Genomic DNA, 17,565 nt, shown 5'->3' with positions numbered 1-17,565 from the left:
GGGTGCAGATCCATGGAAGATACCAAAGGGCAGGGACCCGTGTTTGCGTTAAAAACCTAGCTTGTCCGTAGATTTGCTATAAAAGCTTAAATTCATTCAGACAAAACAACGGGAGGTCAGATTTAATGATTCAACCTGCTAACAGATGCTGCTGCTGCATTAATCCTACTGATTCCCTTAGATGAAAAAGATCGGAAATTAATTTACTGTTCAGTTAGAAAAAAAAAGACTCAATAAGAAACATCTCCTGTACAAATTCATTTATTTATTCATTATTGTAGCACTGGCTTGTTTAGAAATCTGGGTTCAACACAGATAAATCCTGATATTTGACTCCATTCTCGCCCAGATTAGCACCTCTTGTAGCTGATTTGAAAATCTCCACGATTGTTTGTTTAAATCTGGAACCTCAAACAGAAAGTTTGGTGAATAAGTTAGCAAAATGCTCCGTCAGCACCTCGGCTGTGCAAAACAACCCAAAAATCTTTAAATCATCTCAGAAAGGTGGAGTAGACGCTTAAGCATCCGTCTCATCAGCTCCATAAATGTCTCAGGCTTGGTGCGTCTCCTGCTTTAGGCTTGGTTCCTGCCCACTTTGTCCCGGGAACTGTCGCGCTTCCCACTCCACAAGTCCTTTAGTTGACTTCGTCAGACGTTGTAGTCCGGTGCTTTGCCCAGAGGTTGCCTCAGTCTTATCTGCAGTGTTGTGAAGGCCCCCACAGCCACATGGAAGAGAATCTGCCAAATGTTCCTCAGTTCATACAGATACATGTTGGACAGGCAGATGAGTGCAAATGCCAGGAAGGACTTACTGTTCCTCCAGACAGAGAAGTAGAGGAACAGGTAGCACTGAGTGGAAAACAGCAAGAACATAACAATTAAAATCTGCACAAACCGCCTATTGACCCAGACAGAAATCCCATCAGATGGCTCGGTGTTCCTCATCCCTCTGCTAATTTTGCAGCGTTCCTTTTAGCACCAGGAGCTGCACAATAGGAGCTGGAGGGAATGCTTTATAGAGGAGGAATTGGCCCGAGAAGCTCTGAGCTCCAGAGAATGTTTGTCTAAGTGACAAGCTGCTGAGCTGTAAAGAGCAGGGCTGTTCGTCAGCCCTCACCTCGCACCATCACTTACCTGATACAGACAGGCCGCCGTGCCCAGGAAGAAGGCAATCACATAATTAAAGTCTTCGTCATCATTCTGGACCAAAAAGACAGAGGCACAGAGAAAACGGCATTAGGTTCCTTTCACACAAGCCATTTATGTCCAGACGAGCCATGACAGGTTCCTCTCAACTCACAGAAATGATACACATGTAGCAGGATTAGGCTGGATGATGGAAGGACTCAACAGCAGAGAGAGGCAAAACATGATCTAGATCTGACTTTGTGTGTTTTATGGGTAACCAGAAGAAAAACAACAGCCATATTGAGTCTCATGTTCCATGGAGACAGCTCCTAGATGCTCTTCCTCACCTCCCAACAGTCCAGTCTATCAAGGTTAGCTGTGACTCAAGTGTGTTAAAATGTCCCGTGTCCTGACCTGTAGGATGCTCTCTATGGCGTGGACTCCTCGCAGCAGGTTCAGCCCTCCACAGAGGACAGTGAGCACACAGGACACGACGCCTGGAAGTGTTGCTGGTTCCAACATCTGAGTGGGAGCTGGAAAAACACAACATAAAGGTGGTAAATGCTCTGGTATGCTACTTTTTACACTTCATGAGAAGCAAAATGCCATATTAAAAACCAATTACGGGCAAAACTAACGACATGCATCCTTAAAAAGACAGCTAACGATGAGCATAAGAACTTTTCACTTAATCGTTTAAATTCCAAGACATCCTGGCTCTGTAAAGAAGTGATATGTCACCGTTATCGGATTAGATAACTTCATCCCCCAGGACAAAATGATTTATGCTCTCAGAGAACAGAGACTGGTGATGTCAACAGGAAGGGACCAGAGCGGGGAGCAGATGCTCTGAGTGATGTCAGGAAAAAACGCAACAACTCAAAGTGACCTGAGGTGGAGCAACTTAGGTGTGACAAAGCATCAGGAAGGGTCTGCTTATGGGACAGGGGGGGTTGCTTTTGAATTTACATCAAAAGTCCCCACCGTTATTTTCCTAAGAAACGCACGAGAAGGCACAAACACATGTCTATATAAGGTCTCACAGGTCAGAGCACAAACCAAGCGTGAAGGACTTGTCCTCTGACCTCTGAGACAGGATTGTCTCCAGGCACAACTCTGGTTACAGTTAAAGTTCTGCTGCCTTGAATGCCCCACAGTGGCCTCCATCGTCCGTAACACCGTCTTAATTCAAACACATAACAATGTGACCTTGGTCACCGGGTTGCACGTAAGTGGGAGACGATGGAAACCACCAGGGGCCTCATTCGTCAAACATTCATAGTGTATGATCAGGGAGCGGAGGTTCTGGGCGTTCTCGTAGTTCCAAAATGGAATACGGACTGCTATCGGATTCGGGCAGCCGTCTGTCACTCTACAAAGGATCCCAAATCACAGCACAGCTCCAGAAGGATCTCCTTCCAGTGCATCCACGGAAACACATTCACTCCAGAGAGCATGCTGACAAATCTTTAAAGGGACATTATGGAAGTTTGACAGCCAAAACATGTATAGAAATAATAAATGTCTTCTTCATACATTCTCCTGCAATGCCCTGGTCCTGTAGAATGAGCCCTGGCATTTTTACTGTGATTGCATGTTTTTCTGTAAAATCACAGAAAAAGAGAGCTGCTCGGGTCGAGCAGGCTGCTTCATGCGCGTTCACGCTCAGGCATAGCCCGTAGCATTTGCTATCCGTAGCTTTAGCAGCAGAGAGAGAGGTAGTGCCAACTCAGCGACTTTGTCGCTGTTCCTAACGCCTAGTGACAAAGCTAGCTACATTTCTGAGGACCCTTAGCTACTTTTTGTAGAACTTTCTTCTAGATATTTTCTGCAAATTAGCAACAAAATAGCCATTTTCACTCCGAACCGTTCTTTAAACGTTGTTTCAGCTGTCATCAAGGATATAAATGTTACAGATACAAAGAACATCATTGGTGCTTTAGCTCACCTAGTTAGACGTCAGACTATCGTGCAGGAGATCCGGGTTCGATTCTGGATGTGAACATAGTTCATTTAGAGTTTCTTACATTAATGGTAAATTTTTTTACAGTAAGATGCCCAAATTTTTATTTGAGACTCGCTGAACAGCATTGAATTCACAGATAAAAAAGACGTGGGTTCAACTTTCATTTTGGAACAATTTTTCAAGCAAGGGAAGGGAATGATCTGAACATGCAGGAGGACTGACCCATCATAAACCTTTGTCAGCTGTGCTGAAGAGAAAGGTACAGAACCAAATTATTTAATTAATTAGCTGCGTGTTCTCCTGTCCTCTGTCCTCCGGGCCCCACCCACCCACACACCCACACACACACATACGGGACTGTCTCAGGTGTTATTTTCATTAACGAGTGTGCACGTACAGCATGCGTGCCTCGTGCATGAGCCTACTATTGAAGCTGCCGTTATGCTTTTGGCCTGAGGGGGCAATCGCAAGCATAAAAATTCAAAGTCCAAAAAGTCCCTTAAACTATTAAAACCACCAGCAGGGTGTAAAATTTCAAAATATAGTAGGCACAGACGGGCTACAAATTTTGGATCAATTTTATATGAATTGTTTAATTAATTATCTTATGTTGAAAGACAACTTTGACGTACATGAGTGAATGGTATTGGTTGCCGTCACCTGTTGTGATCAGCTCTCAGCTGTCTTAGGGTGGGCCCAGGCCCGGTAGGCCCACCCACAACGCAGAGGCTGCTGTGGCTCCCAGTGTTTTCTTTATTGTGGGAAACAGGTAATAATGGCTCTTTGACGGGAAAAGGTTGCCGACCCCGTTCCAGAAGAACAACCATCTCTCATGCCTGTATGGTAGAGAGGCAAGATGGAAGCCTCTCCTTAGCAAATGGCCCATGGCAGCTCATCTGGAGTTCAGCAATAGACACTTGAAGGACTGAGACCAGGAGAAACCATATTCTCTTGTCTGATTTTCCCCCAAAACTTCATCAACAAAGTGTTGATCTAAGGCTCAGGGTGAATTCTTGTGTAAACGTGGTTTCTAAGTTTGGTTTTATTTCTTTGAACATCTTAGGTGTTTTCTTGCTGTGTCTTTCTAAATCCATGCTTTCGTTCTTTTTTAAACACAGAAACAGTTTTGTTTACCTGTTAGTAGCTACAGTTTCGCCGACGGCTGCTTAAGAGAAAACCACATAATGGACTGGGACAACACACAGATCATAAACACCGAACAACAAAAATACAAAAGATGGATCAAGGAAGCAATCGAGATAAGGAGACGTGGATGTGGGACCATGAACAGGGACGACGGAGTTTACACGCTGGACCACGCATGGGACTGCATCGTCGGAGAGGGGAGAGCGGGCAGTAGAGGGCGACAACGTCCTCTGCTGCCCGCAGATAAACGGAGAAGGAAGTGACGCGCCACCATCAGCATCAGCCTGAAGAAGCCGGCAGCCGTCGGCGAAACTGTAGCTACTAACAGGTAAACAAAACTGTTTCTGTGTTTAAAAAAGAACGAAAGCATGGTTTTATTTCTATCCACTTTGGAAAAGGGCAGTGAGATAACATGATGTGATGTCTTCTGGATGCTCTGTAGGTTTATCTGATGTGCCTGACAGACTTCCTGTCTGATGTTTAAAACTCTTCTAACATGTGACATTTATCTTTACACACCTTAACTTGATTTTATGCGTTTTATGTATTTGACTTATTTTATGTTGTATGAATGCAGCCAACTTACATATCAATTTTAGTTATAAACGCACTTTGGCCCTACACTGGTTGTTTCACGTCCTTTATAAATAAAGTTGAATTGGGTAAGTGATGGGAGTGGAGATGGTTGCTGTGGTGCTTACATCCTTCACACTGGGCAGTGAGTAGTGTTGGGTACTGACAGGATGAGCAACAGAGCCTTTGGAGATAAACTGCTTATTTTAGGCAATAAAAAAAACCAGCTATCCTTTCTTTGAGTAGTTCTATTATTGGAAAACAGAAATTAGCCGTGATATTATGGCAAACCAGCTAATAATAAGTAGTTTTCTGTTTGCCACCAGACATGGACGCCATTAAACCTGCGTGGTGCAGCAGAGACGCTCAGGCGGCGAGTCGTAACCTGGAGTTACTGCAGCACCACGTCTTTCATCAGTGACTCTGAGCAGAACACGTTAAATAATTCAAACACTGTGACCATCATGTTTAAATCTAGAGATAATTAAGACTTCTGGTCTTCCAAGCAGAATGTTTGTTTGGGAAAATGAGTCAACACAGTCCAAGAGAGCTGCCACAACATAACTCAGGGTATCTGCAGGTTTAAGGGAGCCAAATTTAAGACTTTTTAAGACATTTTTTAAGGCCACTTGGACCAAATTTAAGCAATTTTTAAAATTAAATTTAAGCTATAATTTCCAGCTATTGCCTGGAAACGGTGCTAACCACGTCGCGAACGTGGGATTAACCATCCAGTTACCATTAAACTTGCACTTCCCCATGGCGCAAACTCCCACTAGCTTAACCAGCTAATGTGCTCATCTAAAATAGCCCCCTTTCACAACCAACTGGATGTATATGGTTCTGCTTACGCCAACATCGTACACAAAAAATGCTGAACACTAACTAGAAATTCACGAAAATTTTATAGAAATAAGAGAAATTTGTTTATTGGGTCTTTGGTAATTTAAGACCTTTGGAAACTGTATTTAAGGATTATTTGTCATTTTTAAGGATTTTTAGGGCCTTAAATTTGGAAAAGCTAATGTAAGACTTTTTAAGGACTCGCGGACACCCTGATAACTCCATCATTTCTAAACATAAGATGATCTCAGTTTAAAAATGAGATGTGCATTCCTTCTAGCAACAAAGGACTAAAATTAACTTCGGATGGCACCATCAAGTGTTGTAACATGAAGAGCAGGGATGTCTAGAACCTGCTCAAAGAGCTGTGCACACATTCGACAAACAGCAACCTCCACAAATGCTGATTATTAACTCATTCGCTGCCAGCATTTCTCACCGTTTTTACTGTTTTTAAGAGTTACAGAACGTTGCGTGTTAGAAAGATGTCAACGCCAAAACAACCAAAACAAAGTGGAGACTCACCTCTTACATCAGGAAGAGTTTGAGCGTTATCCGTTTTTTCATAATCGGTTGTTGAATTGCGATCAGCAGAAGCTTTTCTGGTTCGCGCCTCACTTTTTTTACAGCAGTGGCCCAAAACGATCTCCTAACACATGGATGTTCTGCTTCCTGATTACGTGACGTGTGACGTACGTGGATGAAGATCGGCTTCAGAGCTGTTTGTTCTCACGGTGCGGGGGCTCGTTCTGACGCCCACACAATAAAAAAAATGCAAATGACGACTTTAATTGTCACTGGCAGTGAATGAGTTAAAGATGTCCCACAGATTTCACAATTGGATTAAATCCGGAGGCTCTCCGTTTGGGATTAAGTTTAGCAGATTCTCAGCTGGAAAGCAACTCATCTAACCCAATATATTTATATAGTCACACACCAAATGCTCACTTGGCCTCAGAACAGGCTAAATAAGCACAGGTGGAAACTTTTAGGGGTGTCAGAAACAACCATGGGGTGAGCAGGAGTAGCTCCAGTCCTACCGATGCCCTTGTATTTAGCTGCTGTGCGAGCTGAGAAGCCATTGACTGCCTGCAGATCCTCTGGGGAGAGCTGATAGGGCGGTCGCAGCTTGATCTCTGTCTGCATGTCAGCCAGGTTGATCTTGGTGGACAGGGAGCGCGGGTTGTTGTAGCGCTGCTTGGTTTTCTGGATAAAGGTGTCTGGAGGAGACAGTCAGCACAAAAACAAGCTGGTTTTAATGCTGCAGGAAACAAAACAAGGGAGATAAACAGATTATATTAGAGATAAGAACACTGCCGTGCTTAATGGTGGAAACGCCTCTCAGGCATCGCTTCATCTCCAATGATGATCAGCTGATTAAAATAATGAGGTTATTCATTCTCACCACTTAAAGGCACAGGACAGCAGATAATGTTTTCTTCTGCACAGCGTCTCCAGTACCTGCCTTTTACTAACTTATCCACCACCTTTGATCTTTTGGCTTTAGCTGCACCGGTGTCCTGAACGTAGTCTGGGTCCAACTCCTTTAAAGGCCCAGTGTGGGAAAAAATTAGACTCTTCAGCGCCACGCAGTTGTGAGTAAGTATTGCATCTATGGTAGCCCACAAACATCAAAAAGTCAATATGTTCTCAACTCAGTCTTAATTTGTATAGACCCACTGAAAGTTACTGCTTACATCTGGGTAACAGCGCACATCCACACTAGCTGGAGGGCAAGAACCCGTCTCCAGCCAGTATCCAGAGCGGGATCTCTGCGATTCAAGCTAACAAAATAAAACCTAGAGATTTAAATATCACTACTTTAGATCATCTAACACATCTTTGCAGATGAACAAAAAAAGAAACATCTCAAAGCTAAGAGTGTTCAGCAAAAAGCTTTCAGATGCACTTGAAAGAGCTAGCGAGCTGTGGGGACGACGGTCCTCAGAACCGGCCGTCTGAACTTCTCACCGCTGAACCGAGGAGCAGCTGGATCTCTTCTACGCTTTGCAGGTTATGCTGAATCGCCGTGACACCACTAGTCTGTGGAGCTTATTGGATGCTCTGTTTATTCTGACGAGCAACGTAAACAGAAACACAACTGAACAACATTAGCGGCTGTCCGCTCCAGTTACACACGTTTTGTGTACTTATTGTAACAAGACTGTTACTGCTGGTCACACACACAACTACACACCACACTGGTGTTGCCATTTTCACACACGTTTACTTCCCTGGACTGATCAGCCTACCGCTTTCCCCCAGCTCAGTCGGTTGGCTCTCCCCGGCTCCTCGCCCCGTGGTCACGCATAATTACATAATAATATAATAAATTCACATGAGTCAGAAAATGAGTTAAGCCTGGCCGATTCGGCCGTCAGAGGGGTCGCGCACTCCGTCCCGCAGCGCTCCTCCGTGAGAGCGGGGGTGGGGGTGGGGGGGTTGCACACGTCGACAACAAACATGCTGTTTCTCACCAGTTTTGTTGCGTGTTCGTGTCAGCGGACACAGTAGGGTCGGGGAGGGGGGTGGGGCATGACGCTTAGCCTGGCGGGTGGCCAAGCAAAGCCTGGTGGGCCTCCAGCTTACAAAGAGCTGGGGGAAACCCTGCATAAGTCATTACATGGCTGCTGTTTGTTTCTGGACACGTGGGGCAGATATTTCACTTTTCTCTTCTGTCACGAGACTTTGTCGGCTCTGACGCGGCTGGTTTATCCACTAGAATTAGCCTGTAAAATGTGACTTTACCATACTTCTTTCATTTAACCATGTGTATTAACCATGCTAATAAAATGTTATTTTGCCACTATTTAGCTCTCTTATTGACAACTAACAGATAAACACAACTGTGGCCAACAGGGGGAGCCAGCTTCGCCCTCCAGCCTGGGGCTTGGGGGCGGGGGTGTGGGCGAGTGACGCCAAGATGCAATGGCTCTATAGCGCCGTACAGACATGAAACATGGCACCAAGGCGCTTCAAAAGCACTATTACATGTTATTCACTAAGTAAGTACAGCAACAGTGCATCTCTTTGTCCTTTGTTGGTTTGGTAGACTGCATGCTTCCAGGACACACTGCTGTCTCCTGCTGTTGCCCTCAGGTCATGTCCAAGCACAAGCTTTGTATGTCCCTAAACAGCTACCGTATTTCAACATGGTGCATGACTATGAAGCATCAACCAGTTTATGTGTAAACAATTTAATATTTACAGCCAAGAGGAATACTTAGAATAGACGCTGGTGAGCAATTTTACTGAAAACTACCAAGTTTGTGAACAGATACACAGGATTTGATAGTAAACAAGTAAAAATATTCTCCTTGTGTTTGTGACTGATGCAACAGAAATCCTTCTCTAGCTGTTACACTTGGATCATTTTGGACTTTGGAGCGAAGCGGGCATTTACTGACAAACGGTTGCTCATCTCCATAAAACGACTTAAACGATTCCTCGAGTACAGCCTCAGTGTTCCTGCTAACATCAGCCAACAAATAAAATACCCTAACCGAACTGTGACACCAAAACCAAGATACAAATACAACCAGAAACGGTAGAACTTACCAAATTCAATGAAGGAGTACGGCCGCACGGCGCTGCTGATCCGTTTGGGGTCATAAGTGACAATAAACTCCTTCTGCAGCTCGTCCAGGAAGCAGAAGGCCAGCACGTTGGGGTAACTAGCAGTGCACACCATCAGGTACCCCACACCCAGAGAGTACGTGAAACTAAATCAACACACAAGCACAAACATGGCTGCTTTGAATGCATCTCTCAGAATTCCTGGGAACAAACGCTGACATTCCAGCAGCTCTGAACAACCACTAATTAAACACATCACTGCTTTGGAGAAATATCACACTTGTACTGATAATTAAGACTCAATCACCACATTTACATACAAATGCACCTGTTCTAACACATTATCCAAGAGCCTTGTGGTGAAAACCGATACAATGAGCTCAAATTACATCTCAGGGATTAAAGACGTTCCTTATTTCAGCACAATTAAAAGTAGAAACAGTCATCAATATTAAACAACGGACAACAATGATGCCAGAAGAGTTTGGTTTGGTAGACTGCATGCTTCCAGGACACACTGCTGCCTCCTGCTATTGTCCTCAGGTCATGTCCAAGCACAAGCTTTGTATGTCCCTCATGCAGAAACGACTGCCATGACATGGATGAACAGCTTTCTAACAGATAGTAAAAATATGGTATTTTTCAATTAGGGCTGCACGATATTAGGAAAACCTGCTATATTCGATAACAGTGCTTAATATTGCGATATCGATATTACTCACGATAAATGAACAAATACTGAAGTATGCAGTGTTGATGTCGTCTGGCGTCTGACGTCTGCTCTGGTTTCAAAGCAAACAAAAACTAATGCATGAATTCCATTACAACATAACATTTTTATTGCAACATTATGCAGCTGCACCTGCTACTGTATTAGCAGCAAAACAACAAACTGCATGCAAGCAGTTTCTCAGTGACTTTAAAACATCACCTCCACCATAAAACTTTTTCTGATGCTCCACATACAGAAAAACATCCATTACCAGGGTTTTTTGAATAAATAAAAAAAAAAAATCTGAAAATAAGTTTAAATGTTAAATAATAGTTAACATCATTTACATGCAACAGCAAATTCTCTCATTGCTACTGAACATTTTCTCCACTTATGTGGTTATGATATAAGGCTGTTGCTGCAATTGGGAAGTGATCTGTGCTGGGCCAAACTAGGAGAATATTAAGATTTTCTGAGGGAAAGAGAAAAACAATTGTCTACCTTTCAGAAGAGGAACTGGCAAAAAAAAACTACATGGAAAATATGTGAAAACGTTTGTTTTTAACCCCAAATTGAACAAGTTTACCTAGATCTTAAAAAGCAGCTCAGATGATGAAACTGCAACTATGATTCTGATAACACGCTAACAAATTGAACTAGCTCCTCTAAGAACACCGGCTAGCAGAGCTTCTGACTGACAGTTTATGTGCAGCAGCAAATCAACTATCCTGATTAACAAGGTTATAAAAGCTCATAAATGAAAAATCACTTTGATGTGTGGGGGAACTTTTCCAGGCCCTCTTTAGCAGGGTGGGACTGGGAGGAGAGTGCTGTAGCCTTTTAGCTGGAAGCTAACCGGAGCCTGGGGCTAACGTCACCACCCGGTGGAACACTAGCGACATGAAGGTGGGTTGGTTCACCGGCACGTGTCGGAGTCAGCCTGGTAAAAATGATTAACGACACCGAGCGGAGTCACGTTCACGTTTGAAAGCAGCGCTGAATCCAGAAACCTCAGCACAAAGTGCGTTCGTTACTCTGAGCCAGCATGACGAACAAGGGAATGGCGCCGCAAACTCTGTTTTGGTGTTGCTTTCCAAAAGGGTCTATGTAGGGGGCAGGCGTATTACGTGAACGGAACCATCTGATTGGCCGCATATCAGAAGGGCTACATTTGATTGGTCAAATAATACTTCCGAAAAAAACAGAGCTGATTTACAAAAAGTTGATGAATGACATGGATGGAAATGCTTGTACCAAACATTTATCGCTGTTTTTGACGTGTTTTGCGATGGGCCTATCGCACGTCCTGTTATCGCGATGACGATAATTTTTCGATACATTGTGCAGCCCTAATTTCAATGGAAGTTATTCTGAGCAAGTAGTGGTGAGCTGTGGGGTGCCACAAGGGAGTGCTCTGGGACCATTGTTGTTTTCAATCTTTATCAGTGACTTACCTCTTAGTTTACATCAAGCTACTATTACAATGTATGCAGATGACTCCACAATCCACGCCTCTGCAGATACAGATAGGGATTTAAACAGGATTCTAAATGAGGACTTAGCAGTAATAGACACATGGATGACAAGAAATGAATTAGTTTTGAATAAGAAAAAAACAAAGTGTATTATTTTAGGATCTAAATATTCCTTAAAAGAAAATCCAAGGTTAGTGCTGATGGTAGGTGACACAAAAATAGAGCAAGTCATGGATGTTAATTTATTGGGGGTAATAGTAGATAACCAAATGTCATGGAATAATCATGTCGACCAGGTATTGATGAAAATGGGAAGAGGGATTGCTGTAGTTAGATACTGTAGGAAGCCTATGTCTAATCAACTGCTAAGGCAAGTGGTTCAAGCTTTACTATTGACATATCTGGATTATGGTTCTGTAGTCTGGTCGAGTACATCGATGGGTAACTTGGCCTGATTACAGGTAGCTCAGAATAAGGCGGCTCGTCTGGCTTTGCAGTGTTCACATAGTACTAGTATAAGTGTAATGAATTCTTGTCTATCATGGTTGTATGTGGAAAATAGAATGAAGTATTCACTTTTGTGTTTTGTTAAGAGAGTAGTGATGACTAAATACCAGAATTATTTTACAGAAAATTTCTATTTTTCTCAGATATACATCATCATTCCACTAGGCAAACGTCACTCTATAGGTTTGTGTTACCTAGGTGTCGAACAACTTTAAAACAAAAAACTGTGAGTAACAGAGCGATGGTGGCTTGGAACACGCTACCTAACTTTCTAGTATTGGAGGATAATTTAATTACTTACAAAAAGAAGTTAAATATATTTCTGTTGACACAGCAGTAAAAGTGTTATTATCTTAAGAGGAGCGTTAGATTTATGTTTTAGCTATTGGAATTGTGACTGAACATGTGAAGGAAATGTCCGAAATGGCTGATGCAGCTTTTGCCATGGTTTGTAATTATTGTGTAGTTTGAGCAGATGTTTTTTTTTTTGTGTTTTTTGTTTTTGTGATGCGAGAATGTTTGAGTGAATTTTAATGTAAATATTGGTTGCTGTATTGTGGTGTCAGACCCCAGGAAGAATAGTTGCTGTATGAAGCAGCAGCTAATGGGGATCAAGTAAATAAATGAAATGATGCCAGAAGAGGCTGTTTTCATCAAAGGAAGGGAATGTTTAAGGATTAAAGAGACTTGTAGAGAAGACTGGTTCAAGGAAGAAAATATGAGAGATAATTACTGTAAATCAAGTCAAACTGTGTCCAGACACGAAATCAGGTTTAGTGTAATAGGGGACTGGGAATGTGTGTGTTTGTGTTGACATCCTGACCCAGACCAGCTTCACTAACAACATAGCTGATGATAAATCACATCTAAAAGACAAGCAAAAAAAAAAAAAAAAAAAAAAAATTTAAAAAAATTAAAATTACAAAAAAAAAAGCCCCAAAATGATCAGACTTTAGTATCAAACACCAGGACTCATCCTGCCCTCCCTGTTTCATAGACACTGGATACTTCAGGCTAAACAATGAAAGAAACATATCAAAAGGAAGCTGTCGCAGGCTCATGCCTCCTAATAAAACCAGGTAGCTGCTAACTAATATGGTTTCAAAATCTCTTCCCAGAGCACCAGCTTGGTCCCCTGGACATTTCTGAGGGCTAGAATCAAAACAAGCAGTGAACTTTATTATGAATGATGATAAATTACGCATAGTTTTATCTGATGTGTTTTCAAAACTAACAGATTTAGAAGGAGAAGCTAAACGGGGTGACTTGTGTTTGTGTAGGTGAAGTGGCGGTTGTTTAAAAGATCCAAACTTACTTAACGTTGTAAGAGCCAGACTTAAAGGTGCAGCGGTCAGGGAACTGGCCGAGTTTCCGGGAGAGACCTTTCAGATGTCTCTTTGTCTCCTGAAGCTCTTTGTCCTGCTCATAGTCGGTGGACGCTGAGAGAGGCAGGCCGTCCACAACGCGAACCACGGAGGCAAACAACACCACCGACATTTTAGAGATGAGGCTGTCTCACCGGAGGCCTGCGTACAAACATGATGACAAATGTTTTAAACTATTCAAAGGTCTGACTGAAAGAGCTGTCTGTTTTTCACCTGAGGAAGATCCGTGTTTATCTTCCTAAAACACAATCTGAAGTTCTACTTTTGACCTCAAGAAAAGGTCACAAATGTTTTCAAATATTGTTGTTCTAAACAGGTGGCTTCAGTTGTTGAAAGGTGCATTATGTAAAAATGAAGTAAAAATGGCACCCTGTGGTAAAATTTGGTTACTGCAATCACTTTAAACAACTCTGGAGCTTTTTGCCGGCCGTCGTCAAATTATAATTGTCTGTGCAGCAGTATTAGCTCACAAGAGACACGACACCCCCGCACCTTGCTTCTCCTCCAGCTTCACTGGCTGCCAGTCAACTTCAGGGTTCATTTCAAGATCCTGGTTCTGGTCTATAGGGCCTTACATGGACAAGCACCATCTTACTTTGGTGATCTTCTTAGTCCCTACACCCCCAGCAGGTCCCTGAGGTCCAGTGATCAAAGCCTACTGGTTGTGCAGCACCAGGCTAAAGACCAAAGGTGACAGATCATTTGCTGCTCTGGCCCCCAGACTCTGGAACTCTCTCCCCCTGAGCCTGAGATCAGTGGACTCCTTTAAAAAGCAGCTGAAGACTCACCTGTTCAGGCTTTGGTGTGACCTTCACCACCATCCTCTCCTTATTCTGCTCTTTCTACCAACTCCGCCTTTCCCGGGATCTGCTGATTTGCCTCTTTCCCTCTCCTTGCATTTTTAATCACAAAAAAAAATGTTTTTTTTTCTCATTTTAACCATGACTTTAATCATTTTTTAAAATCTGTTTTATTATTTAGAATTTTCTGTTCTTGTGAAGTGCCTCATGATTTTCATCTTGCACTATATAAAATAAAATTTTCTTTCTTTCTTTCGCTCATGGTAAACAGGAGCTACATCCCTCCTTCCTTTGTTTTGAAAAGTGAAAAACTGACAATCCCCGCAGCCAGCTGGATTGGAAATATGTTTCAGTATAACCTTCCTTTCAAAAGGACTGAAACATTAGACTCTTCTCACTATAAAATTCTCACTATATTCTTACATATATGCTTTCATACTCACTGCATATCCAGTAGAGGTGTTAAGCTTTGGAATGGTTTAGATGACAACTTAAAGAGTGCTGCTAGTCTATTACTATTTAAAAGACAATATAAGATGTCTGTTATTGAGAAATATGGTGAGAATATGTGATGGAAAAGCTTCTTGGTTTTATTCTGACTATGTGTTGTTATATAAAAGAACAGTACAAAATATAAAATGAACAAAATATGCATGAAAGGTTCATTAACAAAACATTTACTGTCAAAAAGTCTAATATTGTAAATTGTATAATATTGTAATGTGGGGTAGGTGCACATAAGCTTCTTTGCTTCAGCCTACTCCATTTGAGCGTTGTTGTTGTAATGTTGTGAATTTTGAAAGAATACAACAAATGTAACTGCTCAATGAATGTGCTGAATAAATAAATATTGCACCTTTAAGGCAGATTCAGGTGATGTTCATTACACCAGTTTTCTATCATGGATGACCTTAAACACAATTATAGCTTTCTGAAGTATCAAATGTTAACTCTTCAATACTAGTTAAAATTTAACTTACTTGGATTTATCCATGCAGAGAGTTTATTTTTATTTTATTAGCATAAAAATTATGATCAACCTACATTTATTCACAAGTTTAAAAAAATCTGCATGGCCTAATACTTGTTTGTTATCTGACATGATTTTATCTGGGAGCTAATGCACAGCACACAAATGACCACAAGCAATTGTTTCATGTAAGGTGGATTTCTCAGTAGATCCTGACGCTGCTGGAGCGTCTTATTATTTAAAAAACTATTTAAAATATCTCCTAAAAAGAAATTATCGACTAAAACCATCTTGAAGTTGAACAAAGATTATTATTCCAGTGTGTGCAAGTGTGTGTGCTCTCTCTGAAGCTGCTGTTATCTCGTTTGCTTCAATTGCCGTCACACCAATTTGCATTAAAGAGCAAGTCACCCCCTACAAGCAACTTACTTCACTCCCTCTTCATGTTTGAAAAACGCAACAAATGCCGTTGCCTAGCAGACCGAGAGGGCGGAGCCGCTAACAAATACACACACACAGGCTCACAATGGCATTGTGACATCATAATGTACCAGTTTACATCATAGCATACCTCTTAGCCAATAGCGGTGGCAGATTTAAATTCAAATGCAGTGCAGAGTTTTTACCTGACAACGGCACAACACTGACAGTTTTAGGTAGAAAATTAAAATTTTAACTAAAAAGCACTAAAGTGCTAAACTATTGACTACACGTGTCTGCAGCACAATTAGACACACATTTATGTAGTTTATCAGAAAAAAAGTTGATTTGGGGGTGACTTGCTCTTTAAAAGAACTTTATTAATAAAGTTTAATTGAATGTTTTTGAATTTAACACCACCTTAAAATTATGGAACTTTAAGAAAGATTAATTATTCAATCATGGTTCGGTATTTATTTGGTCTTGAGTTTCTGTGCATTTCCGTTATTGCCCTGACATTAGAAGTTGAGAATCTTTAATTTTTTTTTTATTAAAGCTTATTTTAGAACCTGCTCATCCAAAGACAGGTTGAGTCAGAACCACGGACAGCTCCACGGATGAGCGAGGAGACGCAGAGGAAGTGATCTGACGCAATGCTAGCGCTTACATTCATTGTACTGGTGGCAAAGATAAAAACAGAAGTTCATGTCTGATTGAACGTTTCAATATTGAGATGAACTAAAACAAAATAAAACATCAAACTGTAGCGCTGATGTATACGCTAGCTAGCTATATCGCTGAACTTCTCTACCGGAAAATAACAACTTCCGTTATAACGTAAAACAGAGAAAATTACCTAGTTACACACACCAAAACCATACTATAAAAGGAAACAACTGCGTAAATATGTGAACTAAAACAAACTAATTAAAATCCAGATTAGCCAGCGAGCCACTGAAGAAGCTCACGTTAGCTTAGCTAAATCAAGCTAGTGAGATACCCAGTAGATACATTCTAGCAATTAAATAAAAGTGTTACTCATATCCAAATGGCACTCACAGCTAGGAAAAACTGGGCCCGTTATGAAGCAGCGAATATCTGCCGAAGGAGAGGAGCATCATGCAGATATCTGTTATGTAGAAACCTGAAAGTCTTGCAGGGAGCTGCCTGCAGCGATTGGTCACGTTTACGTGGCTGTACCGCTGTGCATTGTGGGTAAATGCACAGAACATAAACAAACGGAAACAAGTAAAGGGTAAAAAATGCCTTGTAGTGAGTTTTAATAAACGTTTAAGAATCTTTTTAAATAGTTATTATAAAATAATTTACCTGAGGGGAAAAAAACAATTTTAGTGGACCAGGAAACGCCTCACCAGTCTCTATGACCTCTAATAAACATGTCTGTTTCACTAAAAAGGAGAATGTGATAGATATAGAGTTCATCATTGACAGCATTAGCTTGATGTAAGGATGTAAACTGTAGATTTATCATGGTAACTGTTGCAGGGGAAGATCTAGAAAAATTTAAATGGTGGTGTTGGGGGTGGTGCAAAAAATCTTGGCAGGATGGGAGTCATTCTCCATTAGGGTAAGTGACTAGCCTAGAAACCTTGATAAACTGCAGCAGAAGCAAGAGATTTTGCTTTGCAGGTTGGTCTAGCCATGCTCCATTATAGCCCCAGGCCCAAGCAGGTCTGCCATTGCCCGAACAATTTGAAGTCAGGCCACTCACAGCACTCCGTGTTGGGTGGACTTAGCAGAAAAATCATCAAGATGGTGTTGAACAGATAGAAGTGCTTGATTGATTTATTTAGAAAAATTATGCATTTTCTTCTTCGTTGACTGTGTATGGTGGACTGCCCTGTTGATGTTGTCGCTCATTGCTCTGATTGATTTACGCTCTGTCCAACTGCGCACAAAGACAGTTTGAAATACCACCATAGGTTCCGACCCTTCGGGTCATGCAGAGGCACCGCCAGGGATTTTGGGCCCCATGAAAAAAATAAATAAATCACATTGGGTCCTTTCACCAAAGAACATAAGCAAGGGCATCAGTTTGTTTTA

General features: G+C 41.8%; 1 protein-coding gene across 2 annotated transcripts; it reads right to left on the bottom strand.

Annotated features, from left to right (window-relative positions):
• Positions 1–245: 245 nt before the first annotated feature.
• On the bottom strand, positions 246–16,696 carry sec22a (SEC22 homolog A, vesicle trafficking protein). Of its 2 annotated transcripts, XM_054746664.2 has the most exons (8): positions 16,561–16,696; positions 13,242–13,452; positions 9,215–9,378; positions 6,697–6,876; positions 1,543–1,661; positions 1,135–1,200; positions 813–849; positions 246–738 (listed from the first exon to the last, which is right to left on the bottom strand). In XM_054746664.2, exons 2-8 carry the CDS (start codon positions 13,421–13,423, stop codon positions 551–553), a joined length of 936 nt encoding a protein of 311 aa, XP_054602639.1. In that variant the 5' UTR covers positions 13,424–13,452; positions 16,561–16,696; the 3' UTR covers positions 246–550. The 2 variants fall into 2 exon arrangements, with proteins under 2 accessions (XP_054602639.1, XP_015821390.1); XM_015965904.3 differs by having other exon boundaries at positions 246–849.
• Between the last annotated feature and the right edge of the window lie 869 nt (positions 16,697–17,565).

The sequence above is a fragment of the Nothobranchius furzeri genome, chromosome 14 (genome assembly GCF_043380555.1).
Source record: "Nothobranchius furzeri strain GRZ-AD chromosome 14, NfurGRZ-RIMD1, whole genome shotgun sequence".
Taxonomy (NCBI): Eukaryota; Metazoa; Chordata; class Actinopteri; order Cyprinodontiformes; family Nothobranchiidae; genus Nothobranchius; species Nothobranchius furzeri.
Note: the sequence above shows the minus strand (reverse complement) of the source record. Positions and strands in the feature narration are given on the sequence as shown.